This window comes from Mustela erminea, chromosome 14 (assembly GCF_009829155.1).
Source record: "Mustela erminea isolate mMusErm1 chromosome 14, mMusErm1.Pri, whole genome shotgun sequence".
Classification (NCBI taxonomy): domain Eukaryota; kingdom Metazoa; phylum Chordata; class Mammalia; order Carnivora; family Mustelidae; genus Mustela; species Mustela erminea.
Window position 1 is genome coordinate 39443565 of NC_045627.1, and position 17710 is coordinate 39461274.

The 17710-nt window shown below is 39.8% G+C and overlaps 1 protein-coding gene across 7 annotated transcripts in view; it reads right to left on the bottom strand.

The window, feature by feature from the left end:
- PPP3CB (protein phosphatase 3 catalytic subunit beta) overlaps window positions 1-16589 on the bottom strand; it is a 55636-nt gene extending 39047 nt beyond the window's left edge. For 3 of the 7 annotated variants that reach the window (XM_032311765.1, XM_032311761.1, XM_032311759.1), the window contains exon 1: window positions 16392-16588. In XM_032311765.1, coding sequence (XP_032167656.1) covers window positions 16392-16476 — 85 coding nt within the window. In that variant the 5' untranslated portion in view covers window positions 16477-16588. Of the gene's footprint in view, window positions 1-16391 lie in introns of all 7 variants that reach the window. The other 4 variants (XM_032311766.1, XM_032311762.1, XM_032311764.1 and 1 more) reach the window with 3 other exon arrangements.
- Window positions 16590-17710: the final 1121 nt, after the last annotated feature.

Sequence of the window (17710 nt, forward strand, 5' to 3'; positions counted from 1 at the left end):
CACTGTTAATACAGTAACATAAAAACTATCAATGGATCTATGTAAATAAAAGTAAAACCTGAAAAGCTGGAGTTTTTATTTCTTCTTTATTTACTGGATAGAGGTGTTAATATTTTTAAGGGTTTTTTAAAAAATTATAATTTTATTAATCTATGTATAATAACATGTTCTTTGTTGAGAATTATTAGAGAATGTACTGTCTCAAAAATTAAAAGCTCTTTCAGGATAACTAAAGTTTTCTTTAAGCCATAACATTTTTTAGCAGAACTCGCGTATCGTATTACACACTCTTTACCTTAACGAAGTACAATAAATGTAAATTTATTACCACATAAGCCTGAATAGGAAGAATTCCCAAATATAAGGTGAACTACCATGTTTCCTAGAAAGTTAAAAGCAATATTTTCTGGCCAACTTGAAAAGAAACTTTTAGAGCTATAGATAAAAGTCAAATACTTATACAATTTAATTTAGATGCACATATGCATTTAAAACAACATTAATAAATCATGATAATTTTGAAATACTGCTTTTCCTCCTACTCCATGAATCACAAACCACCTACATTCAAAATCTTTATGGACATCTTTGACATCAGGGTATTCCTTATCATTGGAGTCATTTTTGAGTCATCTAACATTCTTTTCAAAGGCAAATCTTCACTTCCATTTGTTTGATACACACTTTTTAAATATTCATAAAATGCAATCACTGCAAATTTATCCCAAGCCACAGTTCCCATATATATTAATTACCAACTGTACTCTTTCAAACTGATATTTGTTAAATGGAATGGAAAACTATAAGGTCTATTTTCAATAGTATCTAGCACAATTTTGAGGTCATATACCTAGGAAAAATTACTATATTAAATTTATTAGATTCCTTTTTCACTGACTCCAACAAGTGACTTTATCATACATTCAAAATCGTTTGAAGCAGTTTTAGGCTCTTTACCAAAGAGTACTTTGTTTTTCAAAATAAAGAAAAAAATAGAGAAATTTATAGTAGAAGTCTATATGCAGACTCAAATTAAGGCAGCTCTCTCTTTTCTGAAATAAAAATTGTTTTAGAAAAAACTCACTTTATATTCAGGCATTCAGTATATAGTATTTTCCTGATGTTTCAGAATCATCACTGTAATAGTCAATTATTATATAGGAGACTGCAAATGTATAGGACCAACTGCTTCTTCACATTTCAACTTAAACAAACAAACAAAAAAAAACCTAAAAACAGGAGCCTGGGTTAGAATTATACCGATGACTTTGGGGCACCTGGGTGGCTCAGTTAGTTAAGCCTTGGCTTTCGGCTCAGGTCATGATCTCAAGGTCCTGGGAATCTCTCCTCCCGGGAAGCCTGCTTCTTCTCCCTCTCTACCTGCCTCTGCTGCCTACTTGTGATCTCTCTCTGTCAATGAGTAAATACAATCTTTAAAAAAAAAAAGAAAAAGAATTATATCAATGACATGAGAAAGAATAATAAGTAACTATGTTCTAGTTTACCAGGAAAACAAATTAGGAAGAACTTAATACTTCTTTTTTTTTTTTTTTTTTAAAGATTTTATTCATCTACTTGACAGAGACCTCTAGTGGGAACACAAGCAAGGGGAGTGGTAGAGGGAGAAGCAATTTCCCGACCAGCAGGGAGGCTGATGCGGTGTTAAGATTCCAGGACCCTGGGATTATGCCCTGAGCCGAAGGCAGCAGCTTAACAATTAAGCCACCCAGGCACCCCAAGAACTCAATACTTTAGAAGTGGGGCACCTGGGTGGCTCAGTCAGTTAAGCGGCTGGCTTTGGCTCAGGTCATGATCCCAGAGTCCTGGGATCAAGCCCACATTAGGCTCTCTCTGTTCAGCGGGTAGCCTGTGAACCTCTCCCTCTGCCTGCTGCTCCCCCTACTTGTGCTCTCTCTCTCTCTGTGTCAAATAAATAAATAAATAAATAATCTTTAAAAAATATTTTAGAAGTGAAATAAGAATTAAGGCAGAAGGATGTCAACCAATTCTAAAAGGCTTTGAAATCACCAATTCCTCTTGCTTTCTTTGACACTTAGTAAATAAAATCTGAACTTCCTTATTTTCTCATTAGAACATATTAATTTCCACTACTTTTCACCACATTTGGAGCAAAGCATTAAAATACATTCTGTTCCCCCAAATATAGTATGTCTACATTCTAATTAAAAAAAAAAAAAAAAACCTCTGTTAAAGTTATTTTTTTCTCTAGCCAGAGAGTAAATAAACCAAATTTGACCCTATCAGTAAATCAACTGTTTAAAAACTACAGATTTTAGGGGCACCTGGGTGGCTCAGTGGGTTAAAGTCTGCCTTCGGCTCAGGTCATGATCCCAGAGTCCTGGGATCGAGCCCCGCATCGGGCTCTCTGCTCAGAGGGAGCCTGCTTCCTCCTCTCTCTCTGCCTGCTTCTCTGCCTGCTTCTCTGCCTATTTGTGATCTCTGTCAAACAAATACATAAATAAAATCTTAAAAAAAAAAAAACTACAGATTTTAATAACTGATTACTAAAGAAATCACAAGTTACTTTGGGACATTATAAAAATGAAAAGGTTAAATATCTCAAGTATGAATTTTTGAGATTAAGATGGAATCATAATTCTCTCAACAGGCCAAGAGAATTTTTTTATCACTCTATTCAGGAAAACAGATACCATTCAAGATGATGCATTTAACATTATGTACACTTTCTAATAACAACACAATTTTACTACTGGCTGAATTCTATTTGAAATATACAACTTCCTAAAAACCCAACTGGGACACCATTCCCCATCCTCTCAACTCAACCAGTCACCAATGTTACTCAATGTTTTCATACAATTTGTGAATTTCCCACTGCAATTCACACTGAGGTGTTTCCACTTTTTAACCAACAACCAGAATGTTTTATTCACCTGAAAAAAGGTATCGTTGCCTTCACGCTCATGGGTAAATCATCTATAGACCTATGCTTTTCCCCTTCTTCAACTCAAGGCATGCTTTTTTTCTTTTTTAAATATGTTATTTATCCATTTGAGGGAGACAGCATGAGTGGAGGAGGGGCACAAGGAGAGGGAGCAGCAGACTCCCCACTGAGCAGGGAGCCCAGAGATCATGACCTCAGGAGAAGGCAGAGGAGTAAATCGTTCAAACAAGTGAGCCACCCAGGCATCCCAAGGCATACTTTTTTTACATTTCAAAACTAGCTGGGATACATTTTAAGGAATGGATACATTGTGGAAGGGTAAAGAACTGCCACCATAAATGAGAGATGAAAACTACAGATCAGTGATGTTCTAACAACACAACACTAAAAGTAGAAAATGAAGTTTCTAAATGATGTGGGAAACAGAGGCAGAAGAAAAATTATTTTATTTCCTTATCCACTGACAAGCCCTTAAAACAGGCAGAGAAACATTCCTCTAGGGACACAAGTGCTTCCACCTGGAGCTTTCCTAAGGGCAAAGGGCAATCCTAGCCTGACAGGCCTCTATCCCCAACCAGGATCCTATTAAGTCTACTTCAACAATTTCTTTGAAAACTTTATCTCTAAACCCTTTAAGATAGTGTGATGATCATTCCCAAGTCCACTGATATGTATCTAAAGGGTCTCCAAAAAGGTTTTATTACTGGTAATGAATAACCTTCTTCCCAAACAATGGCTAGCCCCTCAAGGTCCAAGAATCTTTGCTTCCAAAATTCCTTAGACTTCTGCCATCCCTAACCCCCTTCCCACCTTACAAGTATATAATGGACCACTCCCTCACAAACCTAGGGCAGCAGCTCTTTCTGCCCACGGGTCCTGTCCCTGTGCTTTAATAAAGCACCATTTTGCACCAAAGGCATCTCAAGAACTCTTACTTGTCCATCAGCTCCAAACTCTATGTCATTGAACCTCATCTATATTCTAAGACTTCATCATTAAGAGTACATTTTGGTATGTCAGTACATAACAAAAGTCATGTGGAAAGATATAAGAGGGAAAAGGGACATCCTCTCTGGAAATAGGAGAAAGGAGCTGTGGCAGGTGATCTGACCAGGCAAAAGAAAGCCAACCAAATAGGATTTAGCTAATGGAGGTTAATTATTAACCCTGCCGGTCTAGAGAATTAAAAACGTTTTTTTCGGGCACCGGTGGGGCTGGCTCTGTTTCACGTCTGCCTTTGACTCGGGTCAGGATCCCAGCCCAGAGTCCTGGGATCGAGTCCCTTATCAGGCTTCCTGCTTAGTGGGGAGTCTGCTTCTCCTTCTCCCTCTGACTCTGCACCCTGCTTGTGCTCTCTCTCAAATAAATATATAAAATCTTTAAAAAAAAAGTTTTTTCATTAAAAATTAATATTCTCAACTATTATTTTGTTTTGTAATTCCGAAGGCATTTTAAAGTATTCCCATCTATTTTCAGGCTTTTAAATGGTTTTTCTTTTTATTTCTAATTCAACTTCAGTCAATTATTCCTGCTTTTCTTTTTTTTTTTTAAGATTTTATTTATTTATTTGACAGAGAGAGATCACAAGTAGGCAGAGACGCAGGCAGAGAGAGAGAGAGAGGAGGAAGCAGGCTCCCTGCTGAGCAGAGAGCCCGATGCGGGACTCGATCCCAGGACCCTGAGATCATGACCTGAGCCGAAGGCAGCGGCTTAACCCACTGAGCCACCCAGGCGCCCTATTCCTGCTTTTCTAGGATTTCCTTCCTGTATATTTTTTTCTCCTTTTCTTTTTTAAAAGATTCTATTTATTTTTGCATGCACACATGCATGAGACTCGGTCGACATGAGGTGAAGGCAGAGGGAGAAGCACACTCCTGCTGAGCAGGGAGCCCAATGTAAGACTTGATCCCATGACCCTGCGATCATGACCTGAGTGGAAGGTAGACACAACCAACAGAGCCACCCAGGCGCCCTCTCCTTATTTTCAGCCTACTTTTCCTACTCTTCTATATTTGTGATAGGGAAAAAGCAGAACATAAATATATGTAAATATAATGTAAACAGTCAAAAACTAACGTGGCCTAAAAGAAGGATTAGTTGGAATAAGCTAAAGAGCTACAAGATAATCACAAATCACCAAGTTTCCAACACCAGAAAACCTGATTTAGTAGTATTCATTTTGATATAACTGTTCTGTTGGAAAATTCCCTTTAACCTAAATTTTGGAATGAAGCGCATATTTGTATAGTAATCAATAACATCCACAAGCTAATTTCATCCAGATTTAATGTAAAGTGGCTTAAAAAAATGTCTATAGGAAGTTTTAATTTAGACAATTGGAAAAATAAATCAGGGATCCATATTGATCAGGGATGGGGGAAGGCCATAGATACTTCTTTTACTACTACTGGGCAAGGGATCCTAGAAATTAACTAAACCTGTACCCCAACTCTAAGCAAAGGCTACAAATTATTAGTCCCATGAGGCCCCCAACACCAAGTGGAGTGCCTGCAACCTATGCCAACTGAAAAACTTTCCTATAAAGTATCAATCAGAAACTTGGGCCTCTCATCATTACCATTATTGGTAACTATCCAAATAAAGTCCCTCCTATCATCTATGTTTCTGAATTTTTCTCTGTACTGCTTTCATACCAGGCCATCTCTGGCAGTTCTCCTTCCCCTCAATCCTTTTCATTTTGAATACCCATTTTATGTTTTTTAACTCAACGCTCTCCCCCTACACACACACACACACACACACACACCCTCTTAAGATCTTCATGTAATGCTATCATCTCTCTAGTTTAATTAAATCTTAGCAACCCTGAAGGACAGCATTTTTCAGACACTTTTTTCAAAAGGGATGCTGCACATTTTTCCATACTCTACTATTCTCACCAGAGAAGGCTTTGGTCTTGGTGCAGCTCCACATTACCACTTCCAATTCATCACTCCAAAGAAGAAAAAAAGTATCTTCTCCTTTGGGGTTCATGCCTTCCAGCTAATTTATCCTTGTCCCTGCCATCTACTAAACTTCTAGTCAACTCTCACACAAAACTCTGGTTCCTGGCTTCCAAGCCTTCAACAAGCCTTCTCCACTCAAGCCCATCATCAAAGTCCATGTGGGATGATCTATGTAAAACTTAAGAACTGAGATGTTCTGGGGCGCCTGGGTGGCTCAGTGGGTTAAGCCTCTGCCTTCAGCTCAGGTCATGATCTCAGGGTCCTGGGATTGAGCCCTGCATCAGGCTCTCTACTCAGCAGGGAGCCTGCTTCCCTCTCTCACTCTGCCTGCCTCTCTGCCTACTTGTGATCTCTCTCTTGTCAAATAAATAAAACCTTAAGAAAAAAAAAAAAAAGGCACTGAGATGTTTTTCAATTCCTCAACCTTGGCCATAATTACTGCTCTGCCTCTTAAATTCTGGACTCCAATCTCTCGCTCCATGATTAAAACCTCCTATCCTTTCAGTTCCACTCCCATTACTCCATCTGTTCTTCAATTCATTAAGAAACTGGAGGGGTGCCTGGTGGCTCAGTCTGTTAAGCGACTCTTAATTTCGGCACAGATCATGATCTTGGAATCCTGAGATTGAGCCCCATATCGGGTTCGGAGCACAGCACAAGAGTCTTCTTGTCCCTCTCCCTCTGCTCCTACCTCCACTCACTCTCTCTAATAAATACATAAATAAGTAAAATCTCTAAAAAAAGGAAGGAAGGAAGAAATTGGACAGCCCTCCTTATCAACTCCCTTCTGGACCCCTTTGCTTCTTACAATTTTAAAGGTGTTCCATCATCTACCCACTTTTTAAACAACATCCTAAATTGTTTGCCCTTTTGTCCTATTCCACCAACAAGTGAAAACTGCAGTTCTTGGATGAGTTGGCTTCTAAACTTGGGTGCTTAGTATAAAGTCATCAAAATGGCCCATCAAAATGGCCCAAAATGGCTACTACAAATTCATGGTCTTCACCTTAGTTATGTGCATTTCTCAGCAATCCTATTAAATATTCTCTCTCACATACTCCTCAGGGGAGATTTCAAATGGTCTCCTCTTTTTTGAACCCTTCACTCAACCTTATCTCTTACTCGGTTATCAATTTTGTGTCCAATTTCAGAGAAAATTGAGGCTTTCAGACCAAACTTCACTTTCTTGCTCCTCTCCATCCACATCTACACCAGTATGTGTTTTTAAATTTCTCCCCATTTCAGGGAAGAGGCATTCCTCCTGTCCTTTACTATATACTCTATTTGGTTCCTGCATCCCACTCTCCCAACCTCTTAACTTCAGTCACCCTCCCCCCCAAGGTCTTATTGCTTCCTCTGCCTGACTCTCCATTGGGTCTTTCCTTTGAGCATATAAACATACTTACACATCTTTAAGATCTAAAAATCCAAACAAGTAACCCTGACTCATCCCTGCTTCTGCCATATATATCCTTTTTGACAATTAAGCTTCTTGAAAGGGTGTTCAAATCTACAATGGGGATCTTCATTTTCTCACTTTTTGTCTATTTTCCTCAGTCCATATTTATCTGGCTTCTGCTCTATTCCTCCACTGTAACTCTCTCCTCTTTCGGGTTCTTGAAATCACTCACCTGGTCTTTCTTATACTTCTCTGGTCACAGCTGATTGATCTATTTCATGGGCTTCTAGTCTTTTACCTGATCCTTGAATGCGTGTCCTATGATTCTGTCTTTGGCCCTCCTATCACACTGCTCTGAACTAGTGATCTCATTCATAACCATAGTTTCAACTAAAATCTACATTTTGAGGACCCTCAAGTAGATTGCTCAGTCTAGATCTCTCCCCTAAACTCCAGATCCTTTGTAAACTATCAAATATCTGTACTTGGATGTTCAATACATATCTCAAACTCATTATGTACAGAATTTAGGGTATGATTTTTCCCTCTAAACCATTACCAATAATTACCCAACTAGGAATTATCCTAGAATTCCCTTTATTCCTCACCCTACATGGCCAATAAGTCCTATATAATTCTCTGATCTGTTCCTTTGGTCCTGAGACACTGAGTAAAGATATTTTCCCCTAGAATTACACAATCTTTCAAATTTTGCCTACTCTACTACAGTCAGTACATTCTTTCTAAAATTCAAATCTTAACCTTCTCTTGTTTCAGAACTGTCTTGAGTATACAAAATCCTAATTCTTTATCTTCAGATGGCATGCAAGATCCCTTGTAATCTGAATCTTGCCTACATTTTCAACCCTCATCTTGTCACTACCTCACATTCCAGATACTTTCTACACTCCAGAAACTTTATTTTCGTTTTTTAAATTATATCATTTTTTAAAAATCTCTGTACTTTTTCATGCCCTGTTTGGGGGTACACTATTACCATTTTTTCTTTTAATTAACTTCTTGTCCTTAAACCTCATTTCAGTGTTCCGAATCTTGAAAACTTTTCCTCATGTTCTCAGACTAAGTTAATGGTGTCCCTTCCATTGTGGTCCTATATCATAGCCTATAATCCACATCTATATCATGGCACTTACTAATTGCACTGTAAAAATATCTCCCCCATGTGCTTATGAACTCTTTGAAGGGAGGGAGCTATGTCTTTCATCACCACATATCTGGGGATTAGAACATTGCTATTAATCAATATTTACTGAATTAATGATATAGTTTCTAAAACACTTGTATATCTGGACACTAATTTATATAGCAATGACAACATATTTATACTGCTTTATTTGCAGTTTACAAAGTATGTACTTTGACATACATAAACCTGTAAGATTTTCAGAGGCATCCTGGAAGTTTGGTAGGGCAGGTTTTATCCCCATTTCATAAATGGGATAAGAGGTTCAGAAAACTTGGGGCACCTGGGTAGCTCAGTGGGTTAAGCCTCTGCCTTCAGCTCAGGTCATGATCCCAGGGTCCTGGGATCGAGCCCCTAATCAGGCTCTCAGCTGGGCGGGGAGCCTGCTTCCTACTCTCTCTCGGCCTGCCTCTCTGCCTACTTGTGATCTATCCCCCCGGGCCCTGCGTCAAATAAATAAATAAAAAGAGGTTCAGAGAACTTAAATGGGTTTCTCAAGGTGTTTCAACTAGTAAGGGGTAGAACCACGGTTGAAATTGAGGTCTTCAGAATACTACTCCAATACAATCTGTCTTATACCAACAAAATGACAATGTCTTCTGGCTCAAAGAGTCATCAAAAGTTTCCTCATCATGAAAATGGGTATAATCCCATTCTGGTGCCATGCATTGACCACATGCTCTAAAAAAAAAAAAAAAATTCAATAAATCCTACAGTACAGTCCTCAAAATTTCAAGGTATCCCTTGGGATCCTTTTAATCTGTGGTGGTTATTTAATATAGTACCTTTCCCTCAAAATTGGTTCCCCTTCATGTCTTATTTTTGACATGGTTATCACCTCTCTCTCACTGGAACTTGAAATTTTGGTGTTATTGTTCTCTTCCAAGACTCCAAGTCCTACTGACTCTTCAAATTTTCTTCATTTTCTTACCTCTCCATTGCTGCAATGCTAGTTCAAGTACTTACTGCTTTGTGTACTAAAAAAAAATCTAACTAAAAAAAAAAAAACCGAACTCAGTTCTATTTTCCCTCCCTCTTGTTTGTACAAAACACTGCCAGATTAACCTATTCAAAACTATGGGGTAGTTTCTTAAGAACTAAAAAATAAAGGTGGAGGGGTAGCCACAAACGCATTTCCAAGATCCTTCCCTCTTTGACCATTTGAGTCTTTTACATTTCTTTCCAATCTTTGCCTCTAACTACAATTGCTCAATTTAATCAATCCCTAAAGCAAAATTACTCTGATCATTTCCTTAAAAAGTTTTGGTCTTCTACCTGTTAGCATACCCAATAACTGATCCAATATATCTACTTTTCTAAAAAAAATTTAGAGAGAGCGAGTACGAGCGAGCGAGCATGCGCCCATACATGGGGAAAAGCAGCAGAGGGAGAGGGAGAAGCACGCTCCCCGCTGAGCAGGGAGCTTCTTGCTGGGCTTGATCTCAGGACCCAAGGATCATGACCTAAGCCGAAGGCAGATACCTAACCAACTGAGCCACCCAGGCACCCCAATATATCTACTTCTAAAATTATTCAGAATTTGTGTCATATATGGTTTCTCTCTTTCCCTTAATGCATGCTTTGGTCATTCTGCACTGGACTACTTTGGTCCTAAGATGCTGAATAAGGACTCCCCCCCAACCTAGAATTACTACAATCTTTTCAATTTTGCCCACTCTACAACACTCAGAATTCTCTTGCTAAAATTTAATAATTAATCCTTCACCCTGATTTAAGTCTCTCCCCTTCTAATATTTTGTTCTATATAATACCATGTTACATTTCAGAAACCAAGATATTGGGTCAATCTTCTATTTTAAAACCTTCAATAAATATGATGATGGCTACCACTGGTTAATTTAAGAAAAGGTTAATATAACCTAGGAAATAAATATATCAAATGCAAAGGAAAGTCACAGTGTGTGTACTAAAATGAACATACACACAATACAGACAATGCCCTCTAAGTGAGAAGGTGGATTCTTATACTAAGACTAACAGATTCAGTAAGTGCAAGAGACAATCATGTGCCATGCCATGCACTGAGGTACATACTTTACATGGACCATCACCATTAATCCTTCAAAAACCCTGAAAAATACTTTATTAATTCAATTTTACCAATGAGAACACTGAAGGTTGGTGATATTAAATATCTTGTCCACAGTGAAAAGGTTATTAAGGTAACCTAGGATTCAAACCTAGACAATTGAACTCCAAAGCCTCTTCATCATCCAGAGGCTATACTGCTTGAGAGCTTTAGTTTCAGCTCAACTTAGTGTACCAAAGATGGTTTCTAACGTCATCTCCTGCCACTCACAGCCAAGCATTTACACACTACTGTCACACAATTTCAAGCTTTTTTCCCAAACTCCATCCATGCCTTTCTGCTGCTGTTTTCTCTATTCCAGTCCTACTTTCTGTTAGCAAAAATTCTACTCACCCTTCAAGCCCTACCTCAAAGCATAATCCTCTCACTGATGCTTTCTCTCCAAATAAGAAAAAGTCAACTTCTTCTTTACAGTTCCAATAGCACTTCGTACATACCTTGTTATATTATTTAGTTGCATTAATGCCTCCCCCACTAGACTGCCAGCACTCCAAGACAATCTTACTTAATTATATCTAATTCAATTGTGTCTCCTCAATGCCTATCATGCTTTGGTACAAAGCAGGTACTAAGTAAATGTTGCACATAGATGGTCCCAATCCTCTGGCTATTTAAATCCTACCCTTCCTTCAAGATCTCCTTCTTCCTTATATAAACTCTCGTTAGACCATTCCACTCCAGAGTCATCAGTACCTCCTTTGAACTCCCTTACTGGCTCAGTCACTTATCTGGCAATTATTAATGGCACCCACCCTTATGACATATACAAATAACTTTTCATGAATACTTTTTTCTCCAAGGACTAAGACGGTTTTTCTTTTCCTTTTTTTTTTAGAAGATTTTATTTATTTGACACAGAGAGACACAGCAAGAGAGGGAACACAAGTGGGGTGAATGGGAGAGGGAGAAGCAGGTTTTCTGCAGAGCAGGGAGCTCAATGTGGAACTCGATCCCAGGACCTGGGATCATGATCTGAGCCAAAGGCAGATGCTTAACGACTGAGGCACCCAGGTGCCCCTCATTTTTTTTAATACTTCTGCTGTCTCCCTACAGTTTTTAGCATACAGCAGGCATTTAATAAATATTTGCTATTTGATTACTATGATGTTCCAAAATAAATATTACATAACATAGAAGGATGCCCAATTATCTTCACTTAATTTTATCTGTGTATAAATAAACATTTTTATGATAAAATGAAGTCATATGATTGGTACTAAAATACACCTCATTTAATAAATCAAGATTCTTTTCATCAAACTTTTCCTAATAGCTCTTGCTAATTCATTCAATAACTGCAATCTAAAGCTTTTGCCTTACTACTGAGCAGCTATATTCCTTCCTTGGCATTTTCCTTCTAAGATGACTTGTTACCACAATGTTCTCTCTCCTTCCCTTCCTCCCTCCATCTCTTTCTGTCTGTCTCTCTCATATACACACACTCACAGACACTATTTTCTCTGTTCCTTTGCTTTCTCTAGGACACATGGTACTGAAGATTTATTTTAGAATGCTTAACAGTTTAATGGGGGTGGAAGGAAAAAAGAAAAATCATTTTCAAGAGTTATCTTTTTAGACAGGTAAGTCCACAAAATACATTTAGTAAACAAAAAATTAAAATTCAAGTTGCTTTAAAATATGATGAAATAGAACTAGCAAGAAACACTGAAGTAGCCATGTGACCCAAAGACCTATGTGGGTCATCTAACAATCTGTAATGAAAATAAGCAATCCTAATAAAGCTACCTACTGGAAAACACTTGAACCAAATGACCTCAGACTTATAAGCAGGGCCGCTGGCAAGAGAACAGAAATGAACTGCAAAGCTGCCTATTTGAAATATATCAGCTTAAAAACTTAACACACACACACACACACACACACACACACTCACTCTCTTCAGCATTTTGGTTCAATCTGAAAGTCTGATAATTTAAGAGATAAGGTTAATATAACCTAGGAAATAAAGAAAATATACTGAATGCAAAGGAAAGTCACAGTGTGCATACTAAAATGAACATATACGATATAGACAATGCTCTCTAAATGATAAAGGTGGATTCTTTTATCAAGACTAACAGATTCAATGATCTCAAGAGACAATACAGTTTTACAAATCTGAGACCACATCTATATAGAAAGTATATTTTTAAAGTATCTGGAAATAAAAGGTAGGGTAGTATCTGGATAATTCAAGTCAAGTAAATTGGGGAGGGAGGAAGAGAGCAATATACATAAATTCAGGGTTTTATGCTTTAATTACCCATAGCAATTTTGCTGTTGTGGCAGTTAAGGCACTCATGCAGATACAATTAGCCCTTTTTCTTAGTTTGTTTACTTTTTCTTATTTCCAACTTATCTTAGTGGAAGAATAGAAAAATGTATAATGGGAAATATTAAGAGGGCATACTATCTCACCTAAACCACTGGGCTACAGCAACTTTCAAACACAAGAATTTGACCTAAGCCAGCAACAGCTGGAGTAGGCTCAGAAATAAAATTGGTGGGGAGCCTGGGTGGTTCTGCCTTCCGCTCAGGTCATGATCCTGGGGTCCTGGGATCAAACCCAGCATCAATCCCATTTTCAGCGGGGAGTCTGCTCATCCCCCTCCTTCTGTCCCTACCCTCCCATGCTTTCTTGCTCTCTAATAAATACAATCTGGAAAAAAAAAAAAAAAAGAAATTTCTTTCTTTCACTAGCCAGGAAACCTAATCACCCATAATCAGCAATATGGAATCACCATTAATAATTTTAATGTCAGTGAAAAGATAATTAAATTAATACATGAATCACCTACAATATTCCAAGATTTCAAACTTCATATGAACTTTAGACACATGAATTAAACACAGAAAGATCTACAGCCCTTTTGAAACTATCATGACCATAAAATACAGGCCTTCTGACTAAAAAGTATAAAAGTATAAAATTTAGAAACAAGGGGGCGCCTGGGTGGCTCAGAGGGTTAAGCCTCTGCCTTCGGCTCCGGTCATGATCTCAGGGTACTGGGATCGAGTCCCGCATCGGGCTCTCTGCTCAGCAGGGAGCCTGCTTCCTCCTCTCTCTCTGCCTGCCTCTCTACCTGCTTGTGATCTCTGTCTGTCAAATAAATAAATAAAATCTTTAAAAAAAAAAAAATTTAGAAACAAGGAAAAGGTTCAGGGAATAAAAGACTACTTGTATTCAATACCAACAATGTTCTCCATGATATTACTACTATGAAATGATACAGATACAAAATTAGCACATACTAAACTTACAAGATTTTCGTAAGTTGAACTTAAGTTTAAGGAGCACTGTGGTCATGTATGTTCTGACAAGAGTGTTCTCTATCATCAAATATAACATTATTGTACAATTAGGCAAGAACCCTGAAGATAAAATCCAAAACCAGATTTCTGTATAAAAGGTGTATTTCCCATTAATTTCTGAGGAAGCCAGAACGGAGACTCCATGAGCCGTGCAAACCAGTCTGTTGCCACCATCTCTAAACATGTGATCCTTATCAGGCATTCCAGCTGCTAACAAATTCCATAAAGAAATGAAAGTTGTCTTGGTGAAGAATATAAGCACATGAGATGTTATTCCTATGAGCTCTATTTAACTATAATTTTCTACACCAACAAGCTCCTTTCCTATTTACCTAAATCAAATGACTTTTATTCCATATCAATAATCTACAAATGTGACCATCTTGTATTCACAACTCACCCTTAAGGGAATATGCCTTATGTTTGGAATCTTATTTTTACTGTATTAAAGCAATACAATACAGAAAAACATTATCATATATATGACAAAAAAAACAAGATTCACGAGCGTAAGGAGAGCACAAAGTTGCTCGGGAATGTGACTAGTTAGTTGTCCTATCTAATAGTAAGGTGAAAAGTACCTCCGGGCATGAAAATACAACATGAATATAGTCAGAAAATGAAGAGGCAGCCCATGTCTCTGTTCCCCAATCCCCACAGAACTTCAGGGATTTCATGTTAGGACAACCAGTCTGAACAACCAATCTTTTTTTTTTTTTTTCCTCCCCCCTTCTCTTTTTATAAAGATTTATCAGGACAAGGATTCCATAAACTCTTTATTCAGCTCATTCCAAGGCCTGGTCCAACTGGATATACTACTAACTCTTAAAAATTGTCTACACAAGCCTGGATACAGATCAGGGTTATTATTAAAGGAGGCTCAAATTGAAAAATTAAAATAGGGGCGCCTGGGTGGCTCAGTGTATTAACGCCTCTGCCTTTGGCTCAGGTCATGATCCCAGGGTCCTGGGATGGAGCTCCACATAGGGCTCTCTGATCGGCAGGGAACCTGCTTCCCTTCCTCTCTCTCTGCCTACTTGTGATCTCTGTCTGTCAAATAAATAAATAAAATCTTTAAAAAAATAAAATGAATTAGAAAAAAAATTTTTTTTAAGTTAAAATAGGGGCGCCTGGGTGGCTCAGTGAGTTAAGCCTCTGCTTTCGGCTGGGGTCATGATCTCAGGGTCCTGGGATTGAGCCCTACATCGGGCTCTCTGCTCGGCAGGGGGCCTGCTTCCCCCTCTCTCTCTGCCTGCCTCTGCCTGCTTGTGATCTCTTTCTGTCAAATAAATAAAATCTTAAATAAAATAAAATAAAATAAAAGTTTAAATAAAAAACACAAAGGAAAAGGCTTTCTTGTTTTTAAGTATTTTAATAGAAACATACCTGGTCAAATTTCAAAAACTGGACTAACAGTGTTTAAACATTGTGCCAGTATATTTGAGAAGCTGAATGAAAACAAGAAGTATCTGGCCTTCCAAAAGAAACGTAATACAACACAGAAAACTTTATTCTAAAATGATGTCAATTTATTGACCAAGCTACACAGTAAAGAATAACCATTTCAGATTGTTTTTCACCTCCACATCGGTGTTTCAAGTTGATGGCTCTGTGAGAGCACGGAAATCTTAAGCAACAATTTCCCCTCAGTATTCTATTTTAAATTAATCTGCTGATCCGCTGTGGGTACACATAAATTCTGTCCCAGCTGAGAAATATTTAATTTTTTCTTCTATGGGTGTTTGTTCGCAAGGTGAGGGGTAACCCCTTTTGGCCTTTGACCAGTGTTGGCCGGTTTTCTAAGTAAAGGGTTTTTTCTATCGACAAGCCGTTTTCCTTTTATGCTGCCTTATTTCCATCTATTCGGCACTTAAAAGCCAGGTCCCCCAAATCCTGCCTGTCTCTTCACCCTTGTCCAATCCCACATGGTTCCCCCAGTTTCCGCGTGGAGTGACACCTGAGGGCCAAGCGCGAACCCCTGCGGCTGGCGCTAACTAGGCGCGAATCGGGCTGACGGCTGTCACTGGGGAGCAGGCGTGGGCCAAAGCCGAGGTGATTTCTGACTGCTCATCGCCCGGCCCCGCGTGGCTGAAGGTCTCCAAGCCCCTCGGTCCGCCCAGGGAAGCCAGGCGTGCAGCTGTCGCCGGGCAGGAAGCTAATCGCGGCCTCTGGGCCGTTTTGACAGGCCCAGGAGAAAAAAAGAAAAGGGCTCAATGCGGCTAGGAGACTCACCCCTAAGGCTAGAAGACCACAAGAGCGAAACCCCGGTCTCGGGCCTTAAGGTATGAGAGACCGTGGAGCCACCGCTACCGAATCAGCCCAGCCCAGCAGGGGCCCGCCCAGGGGCCACTCCCCAAGGGAGACAGCCAGTCACTCGCCCGCCCTTCCGGGCCCGCTCCGGAGGGGACGGTCTCCCGCCCGCCCTCACACACAGCTCCTCAGGCCAGGCCCCCAGGGCTTCGTCCACCTCTCACCTTTGACGACGCGGTCAGCCCCGGGAGGGGGCGGCGGGGGCGGGGGTGGGGGCGGTGCAGCCCGGGCCGGCTCCGGGGCGGCCATGCTGGGCCCGGGGCTCGGCTAGGCGCTGGGCCGGGCGGGGTTGGGGGCGGGGGCGGCGGCTACCAGAGCCAAGCGGCGGCGCCGCCGGGGAACATGGCGGACCCTTTCCCTACAGAGGGGCTAAGACCGGCATGCACCGCGCTTTGCGGGGGCGGGGGCGGGGCAGACTCTAGGGACCTGGGCAAAATTACTGAGGCTGGGAGAGAAACAGGACGAGGCCAAGGGATCAGGTTAAAATTCTGGGCAGGCAGAAACAATAGAGAGTGAAGAGGGCGGACTATCTATTGCTAGTAGCGGCAGTGAATTAAGTGCTAGGAAACGTAACACTGGTTCTCTTGGAGCTCCCGATATGATGGGGAGACTTAAACCTTAGAATCTACTAGTAGAGAAAAAAAATGTATAACAGTTTGGCTACCAAATCTGGGTACTTTGGTTGGTAACGGACTGGAAAATAGACAAGGCATTGCAGGTTCTAGAGAGAAGTGACTGTTCAAAATGGAGTTTGAGAAGCTGGCCCTTATGTTTGGAGCCTGGAACTGTCAAGAGTCTGAAGGTACAGAATTAAAATATAGGTAGAGCAGAATAGGCTCCAAAATCAAAAGTAGGTAAGGGGAAAGGAAGGGATGACACCAAGAGATGTTCAAAGTGTACAGAATTCACCTGAAAAGGACACAGCCTGCCTCTCGATCCACTCAGAAAACAGAGATTTGGAAGGCAGAGGAGTATATAGAGAATTGGAAATTGGAAATTTGTTTCTTATAATACTTCACATGATACTTCTGTGCACATACAAAATCTGAGCCCAGCTGAGAAACTTCATAGAGATGGACCTTCATGGGAAAAGGGATGGTGGGACAAGAACTGACTGATGGTTTAATCAACAATTATTAGGTGTGTGTATGACAGTAAGAGATGTACTGAATCGTGGACAGAGGCCAGTGTATCCACTAAGATCTATGTCTTGATGGCATAGGATTCAAGTGGGGTGAGAAATTCCTGCCCATCTTCCATGGGCAGGAATTCCATGAATACTAAATGTACTCAAAATCTGCTTACAATGGAGGATGTTAAGCAGTGGTCCAAAGGCCTCAAAGAAAAACATTCTACCTCTTCTTTCTGTCAATCTTAATGATTTGAGGTAAAGGAGGAGTAAAAGGTAAAAGAGGAGGTTAAGTGTCCAAAGGGTATTCTTTGCAAAGGGAGCCCACAAAATATCTTTTAGAGGGAGAATTTG